Source organism: Monodelphis domestica, chromosome 7, assembly GCF_027887165.1.
Source record: "Monodelphis domestica isolate mMonDom1 chromosome 7, mMonDom1.pri, whole genome shotgun sequence".
NCBI lineage: Eukaryota > Metazoa > Chordata > Mammalia > Didelphimorphia > Didelphidae > Monodelphis > Monodelphis domestica.
Genome location: NC_077233.1, coordinates 86775646 through 86795527, shown reverse-complemented (window position 1 = coordinate 86795527; position 19882 = coordinate 86775646). Strand labels below are relative to the sequence as shown.

Below are 19882 nucleotides of genomic sequence, written 5' to 3'. Positions count from 1 at the left end.
TTAAAGACCCTTCTAGGGGGCAGCTAGGTGGCTCAGTGGATTGAAGGCCAGTCCTAGAGCCAGGAGGACTTGGGTTCAAATTTGGGCTCAGACACTTTCTAGTTGTGTGACCCTGGGCAAGTCATTTAACTCCCATTGCTTAGCCCTTACCGCTCTTCTGCCTTGGAACCAATACATAGTATTGATTCTAAGGTTTCTGGTAAGGGTTTAAAAAAATAAAGTCCCTTCTGGCTCAGATAATCTATGTTTCTATGGAGCTTATCCTATCCTATCTAAGGGACTATAAACTTGATTTTTGAACTCATAGCATCTCTTAATTTGGTAAGAAGACTAAAATACCAGAAGGGGAATGACTTGCTCCAACCCATATGTACCTGTATTTAGGAATAGCTCTCACCTTGAGAGTAACCTCTTCCCTTCCAGGAGATATGATCCTGGTTCAAGATCAGAGAGAGAAGGAAGAGGTACTCTCCAGGGCTATGCTATGAGGTAGGGCATGCAGAGAAACTTTCTTGATATGTCCACTAGCCAGATAGCCTCAGAGTCATACCTGCCAGCTCTTCTTTACTCTTCTGCTTTTGGTCCCAGTGTGGAACCGACAGAGCTCTGTGAAAAATGCTCATCCCTAGTGATGCCCTCTATCTATAGTAGTTGCTTCCTGATCCCCTCATCTCCTAGAAAGGTGGTTATCAATAGGCTGATGGTCTTCTCCGATCCCTCTAGATCCAGGTGTGTGTCCGCATACACCAGTCTGTGGCCAAAAAGTGCATTGACTATCTACAAGAGTTGGCCCGTCACAATTATGTCACTCCCAAGAGCTATCTGGAGCTGCTGAACATCTTCTCTACCCTGATTGGAGAAAAGAAACAGGAATTAAAGACAGGCAAGAATCGTATGAAGAGTGGCTTAGATAAGGTAGGTTTTTCAGAGAAAAGATTCACCTGTAGCACTTTAATGCTTGAACAATTTAGCCCTTCTTAGGAGATAGAAACCTTAAGATGCCCAGTCATTAATGCATATCTTTGGCCACCTTTTTGAGAGGCATTGGTATGCCATGGGTATTTTGCTGAGAAGTATATCTAAAATTCTGCTAAGGTACCATCTGTTAGGTAAAAATGGGTACTTGGACTTAGAGTCTCAGCAGCTTGGCTTCCCATTCTAAAAATATGTATTAAAGCCATTGGGAAAACTGGTAAGCAGTCTGGTAAAAATAAGATATAGACTAGCATCTTATACCATAAATACCAAGACAAACTCCAAATGAGTACATGTTAAACATAAAAGAGGGACATAATTTTAAAAAATTTAATGAATTTATAATATTTTTCCATGGTTACATGATTCATGTTCTTTCCCTCCCCTTTTCCATCCCCCCTCCCTAAGCTATTGAGCAATTCCACTGGGTTAGCCATGTTTCATTGTTCAAAGCCCATTTCCATTTTATTAATATTTGCAATAGATAGAGTTATCATTTAGAGTCAACATTCCCAGTCATATCCCTATCGAATCACGTGATCAATCCTATGTTTTTCTTCTGAGTTTCTACTCCCACAGTTCTTTCTCTGGCTGTGGATAGGGTTCTTTCATCTAAGTTCCCCTGGATTGTCCTGGGTCATTGCATTGCTGCTAGTAAAGAAATATATTATGTTCAATTGTGCCACAATATATGAATCTCTGTATATAATGTTCTCCTTTTGCTCCTCTCACTCTGCATCAGTTCCTGGAGGTCATTCCAGTTCACATGGAATTCCTGCAGTTCTTTATTCCTTTTTAGCACAAATAGTATTTCAACACCATCAGATATCACAATGTGTTCAGCCATTTCCCAATCGAGGGACACCCCCTCATTTTCTAGTTTTTTGCCACTATGAAGAGCATGGCTATAAATATTTTTGTATGGGTATTGTCTCTTTGGGGTACAAATACAGCAGTGGTATGGCTGGATCAAAGAGCAGGCAGTCTTTTAAAGCCCTTTGGGCATAGTTCCAAATTGCCCTCCAGAATGGTTGGATCAATTCACAGCTCCACCTACAATATATTAGTGTCCCAATTTGGTCACATCCCCTCCAACATTTATTATTTTCCTTTACTGTCATATTGCTAGGTGTGAGGTGGTACCTCAGAGTTGTTTTGATTTGCATTTCTCTAATTATGAGAGATTTATGACATTTTTTCATCTGTTTATTGATAGTTTCAATTTCTTTATCTGAAAACTGCCTTTTCACAAAAAGACGGACATCATAAACAAATTGGAGGAGCATAGAAGAAAGTATCTGTCGGATCTATAGATAGAGGAAGAGAGAGAGAGAGAGAGAAGTCCATAGGAGATAAAATGAACAATTTTGATTAAATAAAATATTAGAGTTTGTGCATAAGCAAAGAGAATTCAACTAAAATTAGAAGAGAATCAGGAAACTGGCAAAACCAAAAAAATCCTTGTAGCAAATTCCACTGAAGATATATAGGGAGCCAATTCAAATTTATAAGAATAATAGTTCTCTAATGGATATATAGTTAAAGAATATGAATAGACAGTTTTCAGAGGAAGAAATCCAAGCTAATAAACTTTATGTGAAAAAATGCTCTAAATCACTAATTTTAAAATTATATATATATAAAATTATAAAAAAAAAGTTGACAAAAAAGGGAAAATGATAAATGTGACTGTGAGAGAACAGATGCATTAATGGTAAAATTGAAAACTGATTCAGCTATTGTGGAAAACAATTCAGAGCTATGCCCCTCAAAACTGTTCATGCCTTTTGTCCCAAGATACTGCCACTAAGCCTGTATCCCAAAAGGAACAAAGAGGAAAAGGGACCACATGTACAAAAATATTTGTAGTAGTTTTTTTTTGTTTTTTTTAATGGAAGGAAAGAATAAACATTGCCTAAGCACCTATTATGTGTCAATTCCTGGGGGTACAAATAGAGGCAAAAGACAGTCCCTGTCCTAAAGGCACTCAGGTCAAATAGCTCTGCAAAAGAAGGGAATATAAAGAATTGGAAATTGAGGGGGGTGCCCATGAATTGAGGAATGAGATGGGATATTACTGTGTTGCAAGAAGTAATAAAGGGGGATAGTTTCAGAGAAAACTGGACAGATTTGTATGAACTTGTGCAGAGGGAAATGAGTAGAACAACATAAACAACAACAATATTGTAAAGACAACTTTGAAACACTTGGGAACTGTGTTAGGATCAATACAATGATCAACTGCAGTTCCAAAGCTCCCCTGCCCACCTCCTAGATACAGAAGTGATGGACTCAGAGTGCAAACTGAAATATTTTTTTTTTCCAACATGACCAACTCGGGAATTTGTTTTGTATGACTATGTATTGATAATGGGTATTATTTTTCTTGTTAATATCTGTGTGCATGGCGAGGGCAGGTAGGTGGGAGGGAGAGAATGTGGACCTAAAAATAAAAGGAAAATAGAATTTTAAAAAATATTAAGTACCTCCTAGTACAGAGGCAGCATTATGTTGGTTGCTAATTTAGATCAGATTCTGTCTCTACTCTCACAGATCTCACCATCTGATAGGGGAAAGGACTCCAGCTCAGATCAATCTATAACACAATGTTTCATAAAAAGTACATTAAAAATTTACAAAACAAAGAGCTATGTGATTTCTGTTGGGGAAGGCTGTTACAGACCAAGGGACCAGGAAAGCCTTCATGGCACTTGTGAATTTCAAAACTACTCAACCCTGTTCAAACCATTCTTTAGAGGATGGGATTTGGCTATTTCCTGATCAATAACAATAGAGATACTTGGAATGACAGAATCAGAGCTTGGAAACTACAATCTCCACCCTACTCAAGGTAATAGGATTTAGAAAGGGCTGCAGCAAAGTTCAAGATTTAATTATTTGAGAATATGACCTTCAACAGACATGTGCAAAGGGGACAGACCTCTGGGTGGTCCTGGGTTAAGCTAGAGCCACCATTGGCACAGGTGAGACACAGGAAGTGAGGTAGAGGAGAGCTGAGGAGGCTGGGACTTCCTGTGTGGAGGGAGAATGTGGTGGTTGGAGCTGGTGCTTGGAGTGGAGGCCCTCAGACTGTTTCTCCATTTTGGTCACGTGAGTGATAGGGACTGATCTCTTTTCTTTGCCTCGGCTATCCAAGGCCTTGGATCTTTGGCCCAGCCTAAGCAGAATGGGTATTTAAGCCCCATTCCCTTTCTCTCTCTCTCTCTCTCTCTCTCTCTCTCTCTCTCTCTCTCTCTCTCTCTCTGTCTCTGTCTCTCTGTCTCTGTCTCTTTCTGTCTCTATCTCTCTCTGTCTCTGTCTCTCTCTCTCTAATACCTTTCTTCCTCCTGTTAGTAATTTAAAAAAACTCCAAAAAAGGTTGACTGCTGATTTGAGTTTTCATTTAGGAATTACATAGCTGAATTCCTTGGCGACCTTAAATTAATATATATAAGTCTCTTAAAGTGATTTCCATTTCACACACTCCATTTGGGTAGGAATTTAACAGATTGAGAAGAGAGGATATTCCAGACATATGGAACAAACTTCAAGGACATCAATTGAAATAAAAGCATAAGAATGCAGGACCGAGAGTAACCTAGTTTGCTGGTGTGCAGATTATGTAGAGGGAAGGGGAGGAAACTTGAGAATTTTGTAAAGGTAAAATGGAAGCTAATGAATGTTAGAGGAATTTAAGCTTAATTTGCATGCAAAAGGGAAGCACTCTTAAGGATTTTTGAGCAGTAAAACAATACTACCAGATCTCTGCATAAAGAAGATTAGTTTGATAACCAGAAGAGAATGGACTTGGAAAATGATGATACTGAGGGTTGGTACTAGGGCAGTGACCCTGGGAACAAAGAGAGTATACATTTGAGATAGTGTAGAGGAGTCATTGGTGGGGTTGGGCAAAGGAGTTGGAATTGACAGAACCTAGTAATTAATTGCACATGAAAGAGAGAAAAATGTTTTTTTTTTTTTTTTAAATATATTTTATTTGATCATTTCCAAGCATTATTCGTTAAAGACATAGATCATTTTCTTTTCCTCCCCCCCCCACCCCCCATAGCCGACGCGTAAGTCCACTGGGCATTAGATGTTTTCTTGATTTGAACCCATTGCTTTGTTGATAGTATTTGCATTAGAGTGTTCATTTAGAGTCTCTCCTCTGTCATGTCCCCTCAACCTCTGTATTCAGGCAGTTGCTTTTTCTCGGTGTTTCCACTCCCATAGTTTATCCTTTGCTTATGAATGGTGTTTTTTTCTCCTGGGTCCCTGCAAGTTGTTCAGGGACATTACACCACCACCAATGGAGAAGTCCATTACGTTCGATGATACCACAGTGTGTTTGTCTCTGTGTACAATGTTCTCCTGGTTCTGCTTCTCTCGCTCTGCATCACTTCCTGGAGGTTGTTCCAGTCTCCATGGAACTAAGAGAGAAAAATGTTAAAGATAGTGATAGGGTTGCAGATTTGGGACAATGGGTAAATAGTAGGTATCACCAAAACAAAAGCACAGAATTATGAAATCAGAAAAAAACAGCAGGTGCTGGAGCATCCTGGTGAGAGCCTTGTAAATTGATGGAAGTGATGATCTGGAGAATTCAGTAGATAGAGACTATTAGGGATTAAGAAGTCATATGGAGTCTATAAAATATATAAAGCACTGAATTTAAAAATCAAGAGACCTGGGTTCAAATCCAAAGCTCAAATACAAACTTTACTGTTTATTACCTATTTACCCAAGGCAGGTTGTTTTTACCTTGCTGAGCCTGTTTCTTTATAAAATGGGGATTTTATACTAAAAGGTCTTTTAAAAAAAGTTATTTTTAACATTGTTTTTAACTTTTTTAGTTCTGACTTCTCTATCTCCCAACCCTTCTTTACACATTGTGAAGTCAATAAATGTGATAACAAATAAACATGTGAAATCATGCAAAACATACTTCCATATTAACCAAGTAACAAAAAATAAAGTTTTAAATATATGCTTTAATCTGCATTCAGACTCCATCAGTTCTTTCTCTGGAGGCAGATGGCACTTTCCATCATAAATCCTTCAGAAATGTCTTGAATCATTACATTGATAACAATAGCCAAGTCATTCAGAGTTGATTATCATGTGAAATTGCTGTTACTACATACAATGTTCTTCTGGTTTTGCTCATTTCACTTTGTATCAGTTCATATAAATCTTCCTATGTTTTTCTGAAAACCATTGTTTGTCTTTTCTGATAGCACAGTAGTTCTCTATTCCATAACTTGTCCAGCCATTCCCCAATTGATGGATATCCTCTCAGTTTCCAGGTTTTTGCCACCACAAAAAAAGTTGCTATAAATATTTTTGTACTTTTTCCTTTTTCTTTGCTCTCTTTGGGATACAGACTTAGTTTAGTTTTAGTGCAGTTTTATAGCTCTTTGGGGAACATAGTTCCAAACTGCTGTCCTCGGAATGATTGGGATCAGCTCACAACTCTACCAATAAATAGTTCATTAGTGTCCCAGTTTTTCTATATCCCCTCCACCGTTTGCCATTTTCCTTTCCTGTCATTTAGTTAATCTGATAAGTGTGAGGTATTACCTCAGAGTTGTTTTAATTTGCATGTCTCTGATCAATAGTGATTTAGAGCAATTTTTCATATGACTATAGATAGCTTTGATTTCTTCTTCTGAAACCTGCCTATTCATATCCTTTGACCATTTATCAATTAGAGAAAGTTCATAAATTTTACTTGGGCCTCTATCAGAGAAACTTGGTATTAAAAAATTTCCCTACACTCTCCTGTTTTCCTTCTAATCTTGGCTGCATTGGTTTTGTTTGTACAAATTTTTTTTAATTTAAAGTAATCAATTATCAGTTTTATAGCCCAGGATGCTCTGTATCTCTTGTTTGGTCACAAATTCTCTCCTCATCCATAGATCTGAAAGGTAACATTTTCCTTGCTTCCCTAATTTGCTTATAATATCACCCTTTATGTCTAAATTATGTGCCTATTTTGACCTTATCTTGGTGTATACAGTGTCAAATGTTAGTCTATACCTAGTTTCTGCCAAATTGATTTCCAGTTTTCTCAGCAATTTTTTGTGAGCTCTTGTCTCAAATGGATCTTTGCATTTATCAAACACTAGATTGCTATAGTCATTTACTACTGTATATTGTAACCTGTTCCATTGATTCACCACTTTTTTCTTAGTCAATACTATATTGTTTTAATGATTACTTCTTTACAGTTTGAGTATACACTCTACAATTTGAGATTTGATATGATTCACATTTTTCATTGATTCCTTTGATATTTGAGACCTTTTTTTCTTTTGCATGAGTTTTATTATTTTTTTCTAGCTCTTTAAAATAATTTTTTGGTGATTTGGTATGGAACTGAATAAATAAATTTAGGTAGGATGGTCATTCATTTTATTTTGATTCGGCTTACCCATGGGTAATTAAAGCAATTAATATTTCTCCAGTTGTTTAGATCTGACTTTATTTGTGTAAAATGTATTTTGTAACTATGTTCATATAGTTCCCATGTTTGTCTTGGCTGATAGGCTCAAGTATTTTATATTGTCTTCAGGTATTTTAAATGGAATTTCTCTTTCTATCTTTTCCTGATAGACTTTGTTGGTACTGCAAAGAAATGCTTATGATTTATGTGGGTCTATTTTATACTCAGCAACTTTGCTGAAGTAGTTAATTATTCATATAGTTCCTGGATTTATCTTGGCAAATAGACTCCCAAATATTTTATATTTTATGTTCCAGCAGCATATAAAGTCTTCACAGATAACAACTAACTGTTATGTCTTTGAAGCCCTATCCTCACAGAGTGCCTTGAATATAAAGTTTAATAAATCTTTGTTGAAAGTCTATTGAATTGTAGACTTTTTTCCTATAAAGCCACTAAGTATAGTATTTATTAATTCTAATTGCTGTTAATTTTTAATTTTATTGTTCATTTTTAAACTTTTTATTTTTTAAGTTAAAAATCCTCTCTCCTCTAGATCCTTCCCTACCCATTGAGAAAGCAAAGAATATATCAGTTGTACATGTAAAATCATGCAAAACATATTTCCTATTAGCTGTACTTCAAAAAAAAGCAAAAAAAAAATAAGGTGAAAAAATATTCAGTTCATCAGTTTTCTTTCTTGTGATGGATAGCATTTATCATCATGAGTCCTTTTGAATTGTCTTGTATCATTGTATTGATCAGAGTAGTTAAGTCCTTCACAGTTGATCATTGTTACAGTATTACTGTTACTGTGTACATGGTTTTCCTGGTTCTGCTTATTTCACTTTGCATCAGTTCATATAAATCTTTCCCGGTTTTTCTAAAACTATTCCCTTCATCATTTCTTATAATTGCTAATAATTTCTAATTACTATTCTTTATAAAAGTGAATGACATAAAATTTAGAGCAAGATTGTGTATACAATTATGTGATTAATATACAAGTGTGTCCCTTTTTCCAGAATCTTTACCGAATCTTAAGAGCCCAAACCATCCTACCAAGAACAAAATCCAGGCCCAAAGACTACCAGAGAAGGTCATAGACCTGAGGAGTAATTCTTAGGTCATCTAATCAGCCTCTTCTCCACCCATATCTCTCCCCTCCAAGGCCCTAACTCAGCCCAGGCTGAGAGATATTTTAGTTTTATCATCTGTAAAATGAGAGGGCTGGTTGGAATGACCTCCTTTCAGTTCTAAAGTCACCTTTCCATTCTTCTCCCTAATTCTGAGACTTCTGAGGAAGAGGGGAATCACATGTTCCTCACCTTCGGGGAAGTCCCTTCAGTGATGACCCTGAAGCTACAGCTGAGTGCTCCATTCCTTAGCATACCGGCCATTCAGAAGGGAAACATTGGTTTCATCATGTATGTCCTTGGTATAAACCGCTCAGAACAGAGGCAGTTAGGCAGGGCATTCCGCAGCACCCCAACCCTCAAGCTGCCCCTGGGGAAGGTTTCAGTGGCGAAGGCTTCAGGGGATGAATGGTTGCTGCGGTATAATGCCCACTCCTGCGGGCTGCTCCCCCTCTCTGTCCTTTCATTCCAGTCACAGTGTCCACACAGTCCTGGGCCCCGAGCACGGCCCCGTTTCTTCCTTGGCACTCACTGAAGTTTCCTTCCTTGGGCAGCTACTTCGGACGGCAGAGGATGTAGCCAAGATGCAAGAAGAGCTGGAAACAATGCGCCCGCTGCTAGAAGAAGCTGCCCAAGACACTCTCATCACCATGGAACAAATAAAGGTGGGTGGAGGGAGGGGGAAAGATGGAAGCTTCTTCCTGGGGGCCCTCCCAGAGGGTTTTGGCATCATGTATGCACGGAATTGTGCCCACCCGGTCCTGCCCCAGTCCTCGAGGCTCTGTGTTCTGCTCCCCAGGTTGACACCGCTATAGCAGAGGAGACACGGAATGCCGTACAGGCAGAGGAGAACAAAGCCAACGAGAAGGCCAAGAAGGCTCAGGCTATTGCCGACGATGCCCAGAAGGACCTGGATGAGGCTCTGCCAGCCCTAGATGCCGCCCTGGCTAGTCTAAGGAACTTAAACAAGAATGATGTGACTGAGGTGAGAGGGGCCAGGTTGGATGATGGGCTTCTCCCTAATGCAGATCGGCATCTATCCTGGCAAATTGGGGGGAGGATGGGCGAGACAACTGACAGAATGCCAGGGAAAGGCAGGCAATGGTCAGATCGTCAGGCCCCTTCTGGGCCACCTGCCCTGGACCCGAGGAGAGCAGGTCCGAATTAAAGAAGCTTTCAGGGCATGGATGGGCCCAGAACAGACAACCCCATTCCATTTCCTCCAGAGTTCTCAAGCACCTACTGTGTGCAGAGCACTGTGCTAGGCACTGGTACATTGCCCCTGTCTTCAAAGAATCCCGCCAAGAATGCACAGTCCAGAAGGGCAACATTAGTACTAGTAGCCTGGTGTTAGGAGAACTTGAGTTCTAATTCTGCCTCTGACACTCACGAGCTAGGTGACTAGGGTCAAATCATCTTACCCTTCTCTGAGCCTCAGATGAACTCATCAGTAAAATGGAGATGATAATGGATTCTCCCCTGAGCCTACAGGGAAGGCTTGTTGTGATGCTCCAGGGAGAGAACACACAAAGCACTTTGTACGCTGTAAAGTGTCATTGTTCAGGCTTTCAGGACCAACAGTGTTCTGTGAGTTTCAAAGGGAAAAATGGGGTAGGAGTAGACAGAGGCTGTAAGAGAGACAGAGAGTAACAGACAGAAGGGGCAAGGCAGGAGAGGGACAGACAGGCAGGCAGGGAGAGGAGGGAAGACGGACACAGACACACACAGACAGACAGAGCCTACAGGGAGGTGTAGAGAAAAGGAAGAGGGGGGAAAAGAAGAGGGAGAGTACAAAAACATAAGCCTTGCCTTACCTTGCTGCCCTTATAGACTCCAGGAAGACACATTTGTGGATAAATGACCATTCAGAGATGGGCCACCGCAGTTCTGGCTTAGCCTCTCTCCCTTTGCCCCTACACCCATTCTACAGAGCCACTATTATTCTTTTTTGCTCTTAAATTCAGTTCATTTTATCTCAGGAATTTGTTCAGGGCTGGGTGCAGTACTGCGGAGAAGAAGCAGATCCAGCAGGATGCTGGGTTTTGTAATGATAATAAGCAACTATTTAGTAAGCAAGATAGCACATAATGAGTATTATATGAATGTAGAATTATTGTGTGGTAAGAAATTACAAAAAGGAGGGTTTCAGAGAAAGTTGGGAAGACTTGTATGACCTGAGGAAGAGTAAAATTGAGCAGAACTAAAGAAAAAGGTAGCTTGGTGGTTCAGTGGATAGAGCACCAGGTCTGGAGTTGAGAGGACCTGGATTCAAATGTGCTCTCAGACACTGCCTAGCTATGTGACCCTGAGAAAGTCATTGAATCCTCATTTACCTAGTCCTTGCCCTTCTCTGCCTTAGAGCTGTTACTGAGACAGAAAGTAAGGGTTTAAAAAAAAAAAGAAATGAACAGACCCAGAACAACTTACACAGTCAAAAAATATTGTAAAGAAACAGACAGCTGAAAGATTTGGGGACCGTGATCAATTAAATTACTGATCCTGGTTCCAGAGGACTCGAGATAATATATAATGGTACCCATCACCTGACAGAGGAGTGACACAGACATAGACGCAAAATGAGACGATGCAGAATGAGATAAATTTCTGGACATGGCCAGTGTGGAGATTTATTTTGTTCAAATATGCATATTTGTGACAAGGGTTTTATTTTCCTTTTCTTTTTCTTTTTGTTCTTTTAAATTTTTTAAATATTTAAAAAGTATGGGAGAGGAGGGAGAGAAAGTAAATGTTTGTTCATTGAAAAATGAAACAAAAATTTTAAAAGATGATAATACTATAAAGAAATACAAAGTTCTGCCTTAGTCTCACATACACTCTGTCCTCTGTGTCCAATTCCCCTCCTACCCCCCAGGTACGGGCGATGCAGCGGCCACCACCTGGAGTGAAATTAGTCATAGAAGCTGTTTGCATCATGAAGGGAATTAAGCCCAAAAAGGTGCCTGGGGATAAACCAGGCACAAAGGTAGATGACTACTGGGAGCCTGGCAAGGGGCTGCTTCAGGACCCGGGCAAGTTTCTCGAGGGCCTCTTCAAATTTGACAAGGTGAGCCAGTCAGATTCTTAGCTGACTTGAGTAATTCCATACCAGCTGAAGGTATAGAAATGAGGATGGAGGGAGCCTTCCAAGGAAGGTCAGAGCTGGCTTCAGGAGGTGAGACTTAAGAAAGGGATGGAAATACAATGAGAAGAGAACATTTTTTACCAGGTCAATTGGGTCTCCATGGCCTCATTTCTTGGTCTTTGTATCTCTCTCTCTCTCTCTCTCTCTCTCTCTCTCTCTCTCTCTCTCTCTCTCTCTCTCTCTCTCTCTCTCTCTCTCTCTCTCTCTCTTTCTCTCTCTCTCTCTCTCTTCCTGCCTCTTTTTGGGACTCTCTTTTTCTATAGATTCTTTGATAGACCCTTAATAAATGCTCATTGAATCAAATGTCAGATCCTTGATCCTGGGGAAGTTATATGAGCTTTTCCTCAGAGTCTTCAGAGTCATGACTGCCCTGGGATGGAGGGCAACCAAAGGGTTGTCCTCTGAGGACCCTTCCAGTGCCTGAGCCATGGCCTTACGAAAACTGGCTCTTGGGGGAAAGGCAATCCCTAAGAAACAAAGGTGTGGTTGTGTGAGTGGAGAGAGGAGGACAATGGAGGGATCTTGTGGAGGGAGGATCAGCAAGACTTAGCAACCCAAGGGCTCTGAGTATTGAGAGAGAAGGAACATCTAGGACAGTGATGATGAACCTTTTAGAGATGGAGTGGCAGGCATGCTGCCCACCTCTCCCCATACTCATCTCCCCCCCCCAAAAAAGGAGGGAGGAAGCATTCCCATTGGCCGCTGGGCAGAGGGGTGGGGGAAGTGAGGTGCATGGAGAGGGGGTAGGGTAACAGTTCCACCCCAAGCCCCTCTGGCTTTCTAGTAAAAAACACTAACTGCAGGCATGCCCACAGAGAGGTCTCTTCATGCCCTTTTTGGCATGTATGCTGTGGGTTCACCATCATGGGTCTAGGATGACTATCAGTTCACAGATGTAAGTGATTGGAAGCATAATGGTACTCTAAACAGAAAGAGGGGAATTTGGGAAAGGATTTGAGGAAATAGGAGCTCTCTTTGGGTCTGACTTTGATATACTTATAGAATATTTAAATGGTGATTTATACTAGGCAATTAATAATAGAGGATTATTATAGAGTATAGAGAGTAAAAGAGGGGAAATGGGGGCCAGATAAACAGATCTGGAAGATATTTGCAGAGAGATGATGGAAGCCTCATGGGAACTGAAAGGGAGCATGAAAGGAAGGTGTTGAGAAAGAAGAGCAGAGTTTTCAAGACAGGGCCTTGAGGTGATGGGGCAGAATGATGAGCCAGTGAATAGGCCTAAGAGCAAAGAACCAAGAGTGAGAAGTGTCCGGTGAGTCAAGGGAGAAAAAAGCATGCCCCAAAAGATGTCAGTTAATAATAGCCAGCATTTATTTGGCATTTACTATGTGCAGGCACTGTGCTCAATGTTCTATAGATATTATCTCGTTTGTTCATCACAGCTTTCCTGGGAGGTCTCCCCATTTTACAGATAAGGGAACTGAAGGCAGGCAGGGGTGAAGTAACTCATCCAGGGTCACAGAGCTAATAAGTGTCTGCAGTAAGATTTGAATCCAGGTCTTCCTAACTCCAGGTATGATCCATTGAGCCACCTGGTTGGCTGGACAACAAGATCAGAAGCTGCAGAGATATCCAGTAGAATAAGGCCTGAAAAAGGCCATAGAATTTAGCAATTAGCAGAGGAAAAAACTTACAGGAAGCAGTTTAAGAGTAGAGTCAGGAACCAGACTGCAAAGGATTGAGAAGTGAATGAAAGGTGAGGAAATTCAAGAAATAAGGGATATATAGGAAATAATAAGGAATGTACGTGCATATATACACATATAGACAAACAGATAGATGGATAGATAGAGGGATGGATGGATGGATAGATGGGTGGATAGATAGATAGATAGATAGATAGATAGATAGATAGATAGATAGATAGATAGAAAGATAGGTAGAAAGATAGGTAGGTAGGTAGGTAGGTAGGTAGAGTAGGTCTCACAGTGAATATAGCACTGGGCATGGAGTCAGGAAGCTCTGAGTTCAAATCCAGCTTCAGACACTTACTTAGCTGGGTCACCCTGGGCAAGTCACCTAACCCAGCCTAAGTTACCTTCCCTAAGCTTTGACATCTGTACAATGGACTAGAGAAGGCAAACCACTCCAGGATCTTTGCCAAAAAAACCCACAAAACTCAAATGGGGTCACGAAAGTCAGACACAACTGAAATGACTCAGCAGCAACAAGAAGGGGTATTTTCCAGCTCCCTCAATGACAAGGCAGTGGGGACAGGAGGCTTTGAGAAGGAAGGGATGGGGGGAGTTTGTAGACGCCTTTCCTGGATGGGTCCCCTCAGCTGGCCTCCATTCCATTCCAAGGACCATTTATTAAGAGCCTGTTGTGCTCTTGTCAGGCTGTTCCCCTTGTGCTCTGTACCTAGGTACAAGACAAAAAAGAATGCCTGCCCTCCGGGAGTTTGCCTTCTTGGAGGGGATGCAAACATGACAACAGATGAAGCAGAGGCCCCCTCCCAAGCATGCTTCTGAGCTCCCTGGATATCTCTGAGCAACCCAGGCAGCAGCCTTTCCTCCAGTGTGGAGCTGAGAGGCGGAATGCCAAGTTTGGGGAAGGGCAGATGGGTCCGTTTGCTCAGAAGGCAGACCCAGGGCAGAGAGAAGCTGGAAATAAGTCTGGAAAAGTAGGTTTTTCCAGTCTGTGCTTGAACTGCCTCAAGAGGGAGTCCGTCCCCTGGTGTTGAAAAGCTTGGCTGGCTACAAGGGCTCCCTGCTGTGGGGCTAAAAGGTGTTGCCTCCACTTTCGTGTTCCTCAGTCTGTTTTCTGGACCAAGTAGAATAAGGCGGGTCCCTCACCCCCCTCGGCGCCCTCTGAGGTTTTTGAGGACAGTGAAATGATCTCCTTTTCTCCATGTCCAGCATTCCCAGTTTCTTCAGATTCTTCTCATAATGCGGTTTCAGCTCCCCTCCCCAACTCTTTCCATATAATGAGAAAACAGAACTGGATTAGTTAAAATTCACTTTCTAGGCCATGTCTTAGGAACATATTTATTCTGAGTAGTGACACCTGTATTGAGCCATTCCCATTTGTCGTTTGCGCACCATTCTCAGCCCAATAATGGAAGTGGGGACTATAAAGAATGAGAAGAACTGGGGGGAAGCTGGGAAGCTCAATGGATAGTGAGCCAGGCATGGAGATGGGAGGTCCTGGGTTCAGATCTGGCCTCAGACACTTCCTAGCTGTGTGACCCTGGGCAAGTCACTTAACCTCCATTGCCTAGCCTTTACCACTCTTCTGCTTTAGGACCAATACACAGTATTGAGTCTAAGACTGAAAATAAGGGTTTAAAAAAAAGAATGAAAAGAAATTGGCAAATTTTTAGGGTGAAATTGATGATGGAGGATATCCATCTCTTCAGAGTTTAGAATTTGTGAGTGGCTTCCTAGCCACTAGCTAAAGGCCAGTCAGCAGCCTTTAGGTACCTACTCTGTGTCAGATCATGTGTGGAGGCACTGCCGCTGTGTGGCCCCGGGAGAGGGAGAAATGGTTGGTGGCAGGACTAGTTTCGGGGGAAAAAGCCTAGAGGGATGGGGTCAGAGTCAGGTAACTGAGAAAGTTGCTACCCATTTCTGACTCGCCAAAGGTCTCCAGCTACCCACCTCATTCATAGGTCTGTTACCCAGGAGAGGCATGCCTACCCACCCTGCACTCACACACACAGAGCACGGCGCAGGGCCCGAGAAGGAGGAAGAGCAGGGGCCGGGGCTCCGTCAGCACTGGGCTCCATGCAGCCGCGGGGTTACCAGGACTCAGAGCTCCTTTCCATAGCCGCCTTCCAGCTGCTTCTCCTCGCCGTTCAGCTCCCTCTGCGGATTCTGATCCCATGTCTTCCTCTAATTTCAGGACAACATTACTGATGTGGTGATCAAATCCATCCAGCCCTATATTGACAACGAGGAATTCCAGCCTTCTGCCATTGCCAAAGTGTCCAAGGCGTGCACGTCCATCTGCCAGTGGGTACGAGCCATGCACAAGTACCACTTCGTGGCCAAGGCTGTGGAGCCAAAGAGGGTGAGCAGGGGAAGGGAAGATGGAGAGTAGAATGGGGAGATGGCAGCCACTGGAGCGTGGAAAGGGCCAATTTCTCCAAGCCTGCATCTCGAGGGGCTCTCTCGGCTGTCACTATTTTAGAGAATCCTGTGGATTGGCCAGTTCAACCTCTTCCTTGTCCAGATGAGGAAACTGCCCACGGTTAGCCCGAGGTCACACAACTAACCAGTGACAGATTTCCCCAGTCCCAGTCCAGGTTTCTTCCTTGTATTCGTATTGCTTCTTCTTGGCTGCTTGCTCAGGTTTGTATCATTTCTCTCTGCTCCCCTTCAGCAAGCCCTGCGTGAAGCCCAGGAAGACCTGGACGAAACTCAGAAGATCCTGGATGCTGCAAAAACCCGGCTTCGAGAAGTGGAAGACGGCATCTTAACCCTCCAGGCGAAGTACCGAGACTGCCTCTCCAAGAAGGAAGAGCTAGAGATGAAGTGTGACCAGTGCGAGCAGAGGATGGGCCGTGCAGACAAGGTGAGGCTGCATCCTCTCCTCCTCACCTCCAGAGCCTCCAGGCACTCAGGAGAAGGGAAGTCCTTGGGGTCCAAAAGAAATCCGTGCTTCAGGTTTGGGGCTGAGTGAAACGACATGTGGTTAGAACATTAGTAGATGGTGAACTTGGCCATGCTCTGGAAAGGATGTTTATTGTTTCAGGCAGCCATATCCCACCCCACCTTTGTCTGCTTGGAATCCCTTCTGGTGGGAAGAAGGTGTGGACATGGACATTGGCTCCTTGTGGCTCCCAAATTCACTCAGTCCTAGTCACTGGTACCCCTACCCTAGGAGGGCCTGACTCTCCCTGCCTTGTCCTCAGGCCTTGTGCAATTTTCTTTCTTTTCTACCCCCAGGGGCAATATTCCTCCCTTCTCTTTCAACTTCTTTGCCTCATTATAGTAATCAGAGCCTCTTTGGATGACTATTCTTTTTTTCTGTTTTCTCTTAATTTTGTACTTGATTCTTTTCCTTTTTTTTGTTGGTTTTATTTTATTTGATGCATTTTTGGTTGGGAGCAGGGCTTAAGTTCATCATCTTGCCAGAACTCAGTGATCTCACTTTTTCCTAATTTCTAGTTCTTATCTGCCTTCAAGGTAGACTTGTCTCAGCCATGCTCCATCCTGGATCCTCCATCAGCTATTGTTCTATCCCTGTAGCAAGGTTTCACGCCCTTTATTCTCAGGGGCCCACAGGGATGCAGTGGTGGTGGACCCTCCACTGTCCCAAGGCATTTAACCAGTGGGGGATCTTTGGGGCAGTTTATGGAAAAGGAGGAACCGTGGCCTGAACTCTGGGATATAATATCATGTCCTGTATGTGACCTTCTTTCCCCTAGCTGATCACTGGGCTGGCTGATGAAAAGGTGCGCTGGCAAAATACAGTGACAAACTTAGATTACCTGCTCAACAATATCTTTGGTGACATCCTGATGGCATCTGGCTTTGTGGCCTACCTTGGACCCTTCACGGTAAGGAACTGGCCTCTGCTTAGATCCCCCTTTCTGTGGCAGGCCTGATTGTTCTTGTTTTTAATTTTCTTTCAAACTTCTTTCTTAGTATCAATTCTAAGACAGAAGAGTGGCAAGGGCTAGGCAATCAAGGTTAAGTGACTTGCCCCGGGTCACACAGCTAGGATGTGTCTAAGGTCAGATTTGAATGCAAGCTTGATTCTCCATCTGCTGGGCAGCCCAGCCCCCTCCTCCTCCCTGCAGCCTTATTCTTTATTCTTGTAAACATAACCAGACACCTGATGATGCGTCCCAGAGAGGCCTTCTAGGAAGAGATGGCACTTCAGTGTTCTTCAGGACTTCCCAAAGATGCGACGACTCCTACTTGCATGGAGTAGTTTGCCAGGTGTCAGACCAGCCCTGAGCCGGCTGGTCTCCCAGGTTTACCTGGGTCACTGAGTATACGCACTGTGTTGCTTGGGGCCACTACTGTTTCTCTCTGTCTGATCTTCCATCATGTGGAGGATGAGCCAGTTGGAGTTCTCTCCACCCCCTTAAGTCTTGCTGTCTGCATAGAAGGAATAGGAGGGGAGATGGCCTCAGGGTCATTAGACATCCCCTGCTCTGTTTTTCCTAAGTTTTCATCTCCTTCAGCTCTGTTGAACTCTAAACTGTGAGCCACTGAATCCCCCTCATTCTTTTGGACTGAGTGCAGACAAGACCCTTTGCAATTCCTCCTTCTCCATGCAAGATCGCAGCAAGTTCTCGTGTTTGAGTTCTTCTCTTGGCCCTCACGACAAGCTGACAGAAGTTTGAGCCTTCCCGGGTTGCTCTCAGGAGCCTCTAAATCATTCCCCCTGGAGAATTCTCTGCTGAGCCCCTGCATAATTATTCCTTAAGGAACACTGGGGCCTTGGACACAGATCCTGCCCATGGGCCCATGCCCGAGGTCTCTGTCTCTTGGCAGGGGCAGTACCGAATATCACTGTGTGAATCGTGGTTGGATCAGCTCACTAAATATGGTGTCCCCCATACTGAAGAGCCTACCCTGATTGGGACCCTGGGGAATGCAGTGAAGATTCGTTCATGGCAGGTATGGCCAGAATGGACCCTGCAGCACCCCAAGGGCTAGAAAATAGAGTAAGCCCACATTGGGAAAGGTCTTCCACACCAGGTTTGGGATCTGTATTGGGTGCCATAGGTACCAGGAACCCCATGGAGCCTTTTGAGCTGGGGAGTGAGTAGGTCATGATCACATTCATGCGTATGTGCCTAGGCTCACATGGGCACACAGCCAGGCCTTTCTCACAGCTGGAGATAGGGGAGATCAATCTGGGAAGGGTCATGGACAGGTCCTTGGTCCTGGACAGGGTCTGGTGGGGGGGAGCTTGCAATGAAGAACCAACCCAAAGAGGGCTTGTGGCCCACTGCAGCATAGCCCCAGACACCAAGCCGATCTTGCTCCCAGATTGCAGGGCTCCCCAATGACACCCTGTCTGTGGAGAATGGCGTCATCACACAATATTCTCAGCGCTGGACCCATTTCATTGACCCCCAAGGACAGGCCAACAAGTGGATCAAGAACCTGGTACGTAAAACCCAGTTCCTGTCTCCAGAGACAAACCAGAGAAGGACATATGGTCAGCTTCCCTCTCTGCCCTTAACCATTAAGGGAGAATCCTGTTCTCTCAACTTAATCATTTCACCCTTTTCCTTCTTTATTTTCAGGTCCACATTGACTCCTGCCAACCTCCCCTTCACCACTCTGAAAAAAATATCTGCTATAGATTTGTATAGACAAGCAAAACAAATTCCCACACTGGCCATATCCAAAAAGAACATGTCTCTGTGCTCTGAGCCCATCCCCTCTCCATAAAGAGGTGGGGAGCATATTAAACTCATCGCCCCCTGAACTGTGGTCATTGTATTGCTCCGAGTTCCTCAATCTTTCAAAGTTGTTGGTTATTTCAATGCGGATGTCACAGCATACACTCTTCTCCTGGTTCTGCTCACTTCACTTTGCATCAGTTTATATGTTTTTTTCCAGGTTTTCCTGAAATCATCCTGTTTTTTTCTTACAGCACAATAGTTTTCCATTGCAACCATATGCCATGAATTGTTCGGCCATTCCCCAATTGATGGACACTCCTTAGTGTCTCAGTCTTTGCCACTATAAAAAAAATTGCTAAAGATATATTTATGTCTATGGGCCCTTCTTTTATTGATCTCTTGGGAATGAAGACCTGGTAGTAATATCACCAAGTCCAAACAGGGCATGCACAGCTCAAAGGTTTTGGGGGCAAACTTTTAGAACTCCTCTAGCATTTTAATTTTCTTTTTTTCCCTCAGCTTTGCCACTCTGATGAGTGTGAGGCATTATCTCATAGTGGTTCTAATGAGTATTTCTCTCATTATTTGTGACTGAGAGCTTTTGGTTTTTATATGACTATTGATAGTTTGACTTGCTTTCTCTGAAAACTCTATGTGGGCTTTATTTAGTTTTTCACTTAGGTTGACTCCTTGAGTTTGGAGGAGTATAGCTCATTGGCCCTGTGACCCAAGGCTTTATTACAGTTTCAAGATTAAATTCCTCTTAGCTGACCTTGTACCAGGCATCAGCAAAAAGGGGAGTTAGTCATTCTGGGAAGCTGGACACAGCTGCCCTATCTCTAGTGGGA

At 43.0% G+C, this 19882-nt stretch overlaps 1 protein-coding gene across 2 annotated transcripts in view; it reads left to right on the top strand.

Annotated features, from left to right (window-relative positions):
- Positions 1–19882, top strand: part of DNAH1 (dynein axonemal heavy chain 1) — a 144531-nt gene that overhangs the window by 107806 nt on the left and 16843 nt on the right. For both annotated transcript variants that reach the window (XM_056804959.1, XM_001380306.4), the window contains exons 53-61: positions 724–915; positions 9111–9221; positions 9356–9541; positions 11429–11620; positions 15566–15733; positions 16046–16237; positions 17094–17225; positions 18172–18297; positions 18673–18792. In XM_056804959.1, coding sequence (XP_056660937.1) covers positions 724–915; positions 9111–9221; positions 9356–9541; positions 11429–11620; positions 15566–15733; positions 16046–16237; positions 17094–17225; positions 18172–18297; positions 18673–18792 — 1419 coding nt within the window. The remainder of the gene's footprint in view (positions 1–723; positions 916–9110; positions 9222–9355; positions 9542–11428; positions 11621–15565; positions 15734–16045; positions 16238–17093; positions 17226–18171; positions 18298–18672; positions 18793–19882) is intronic.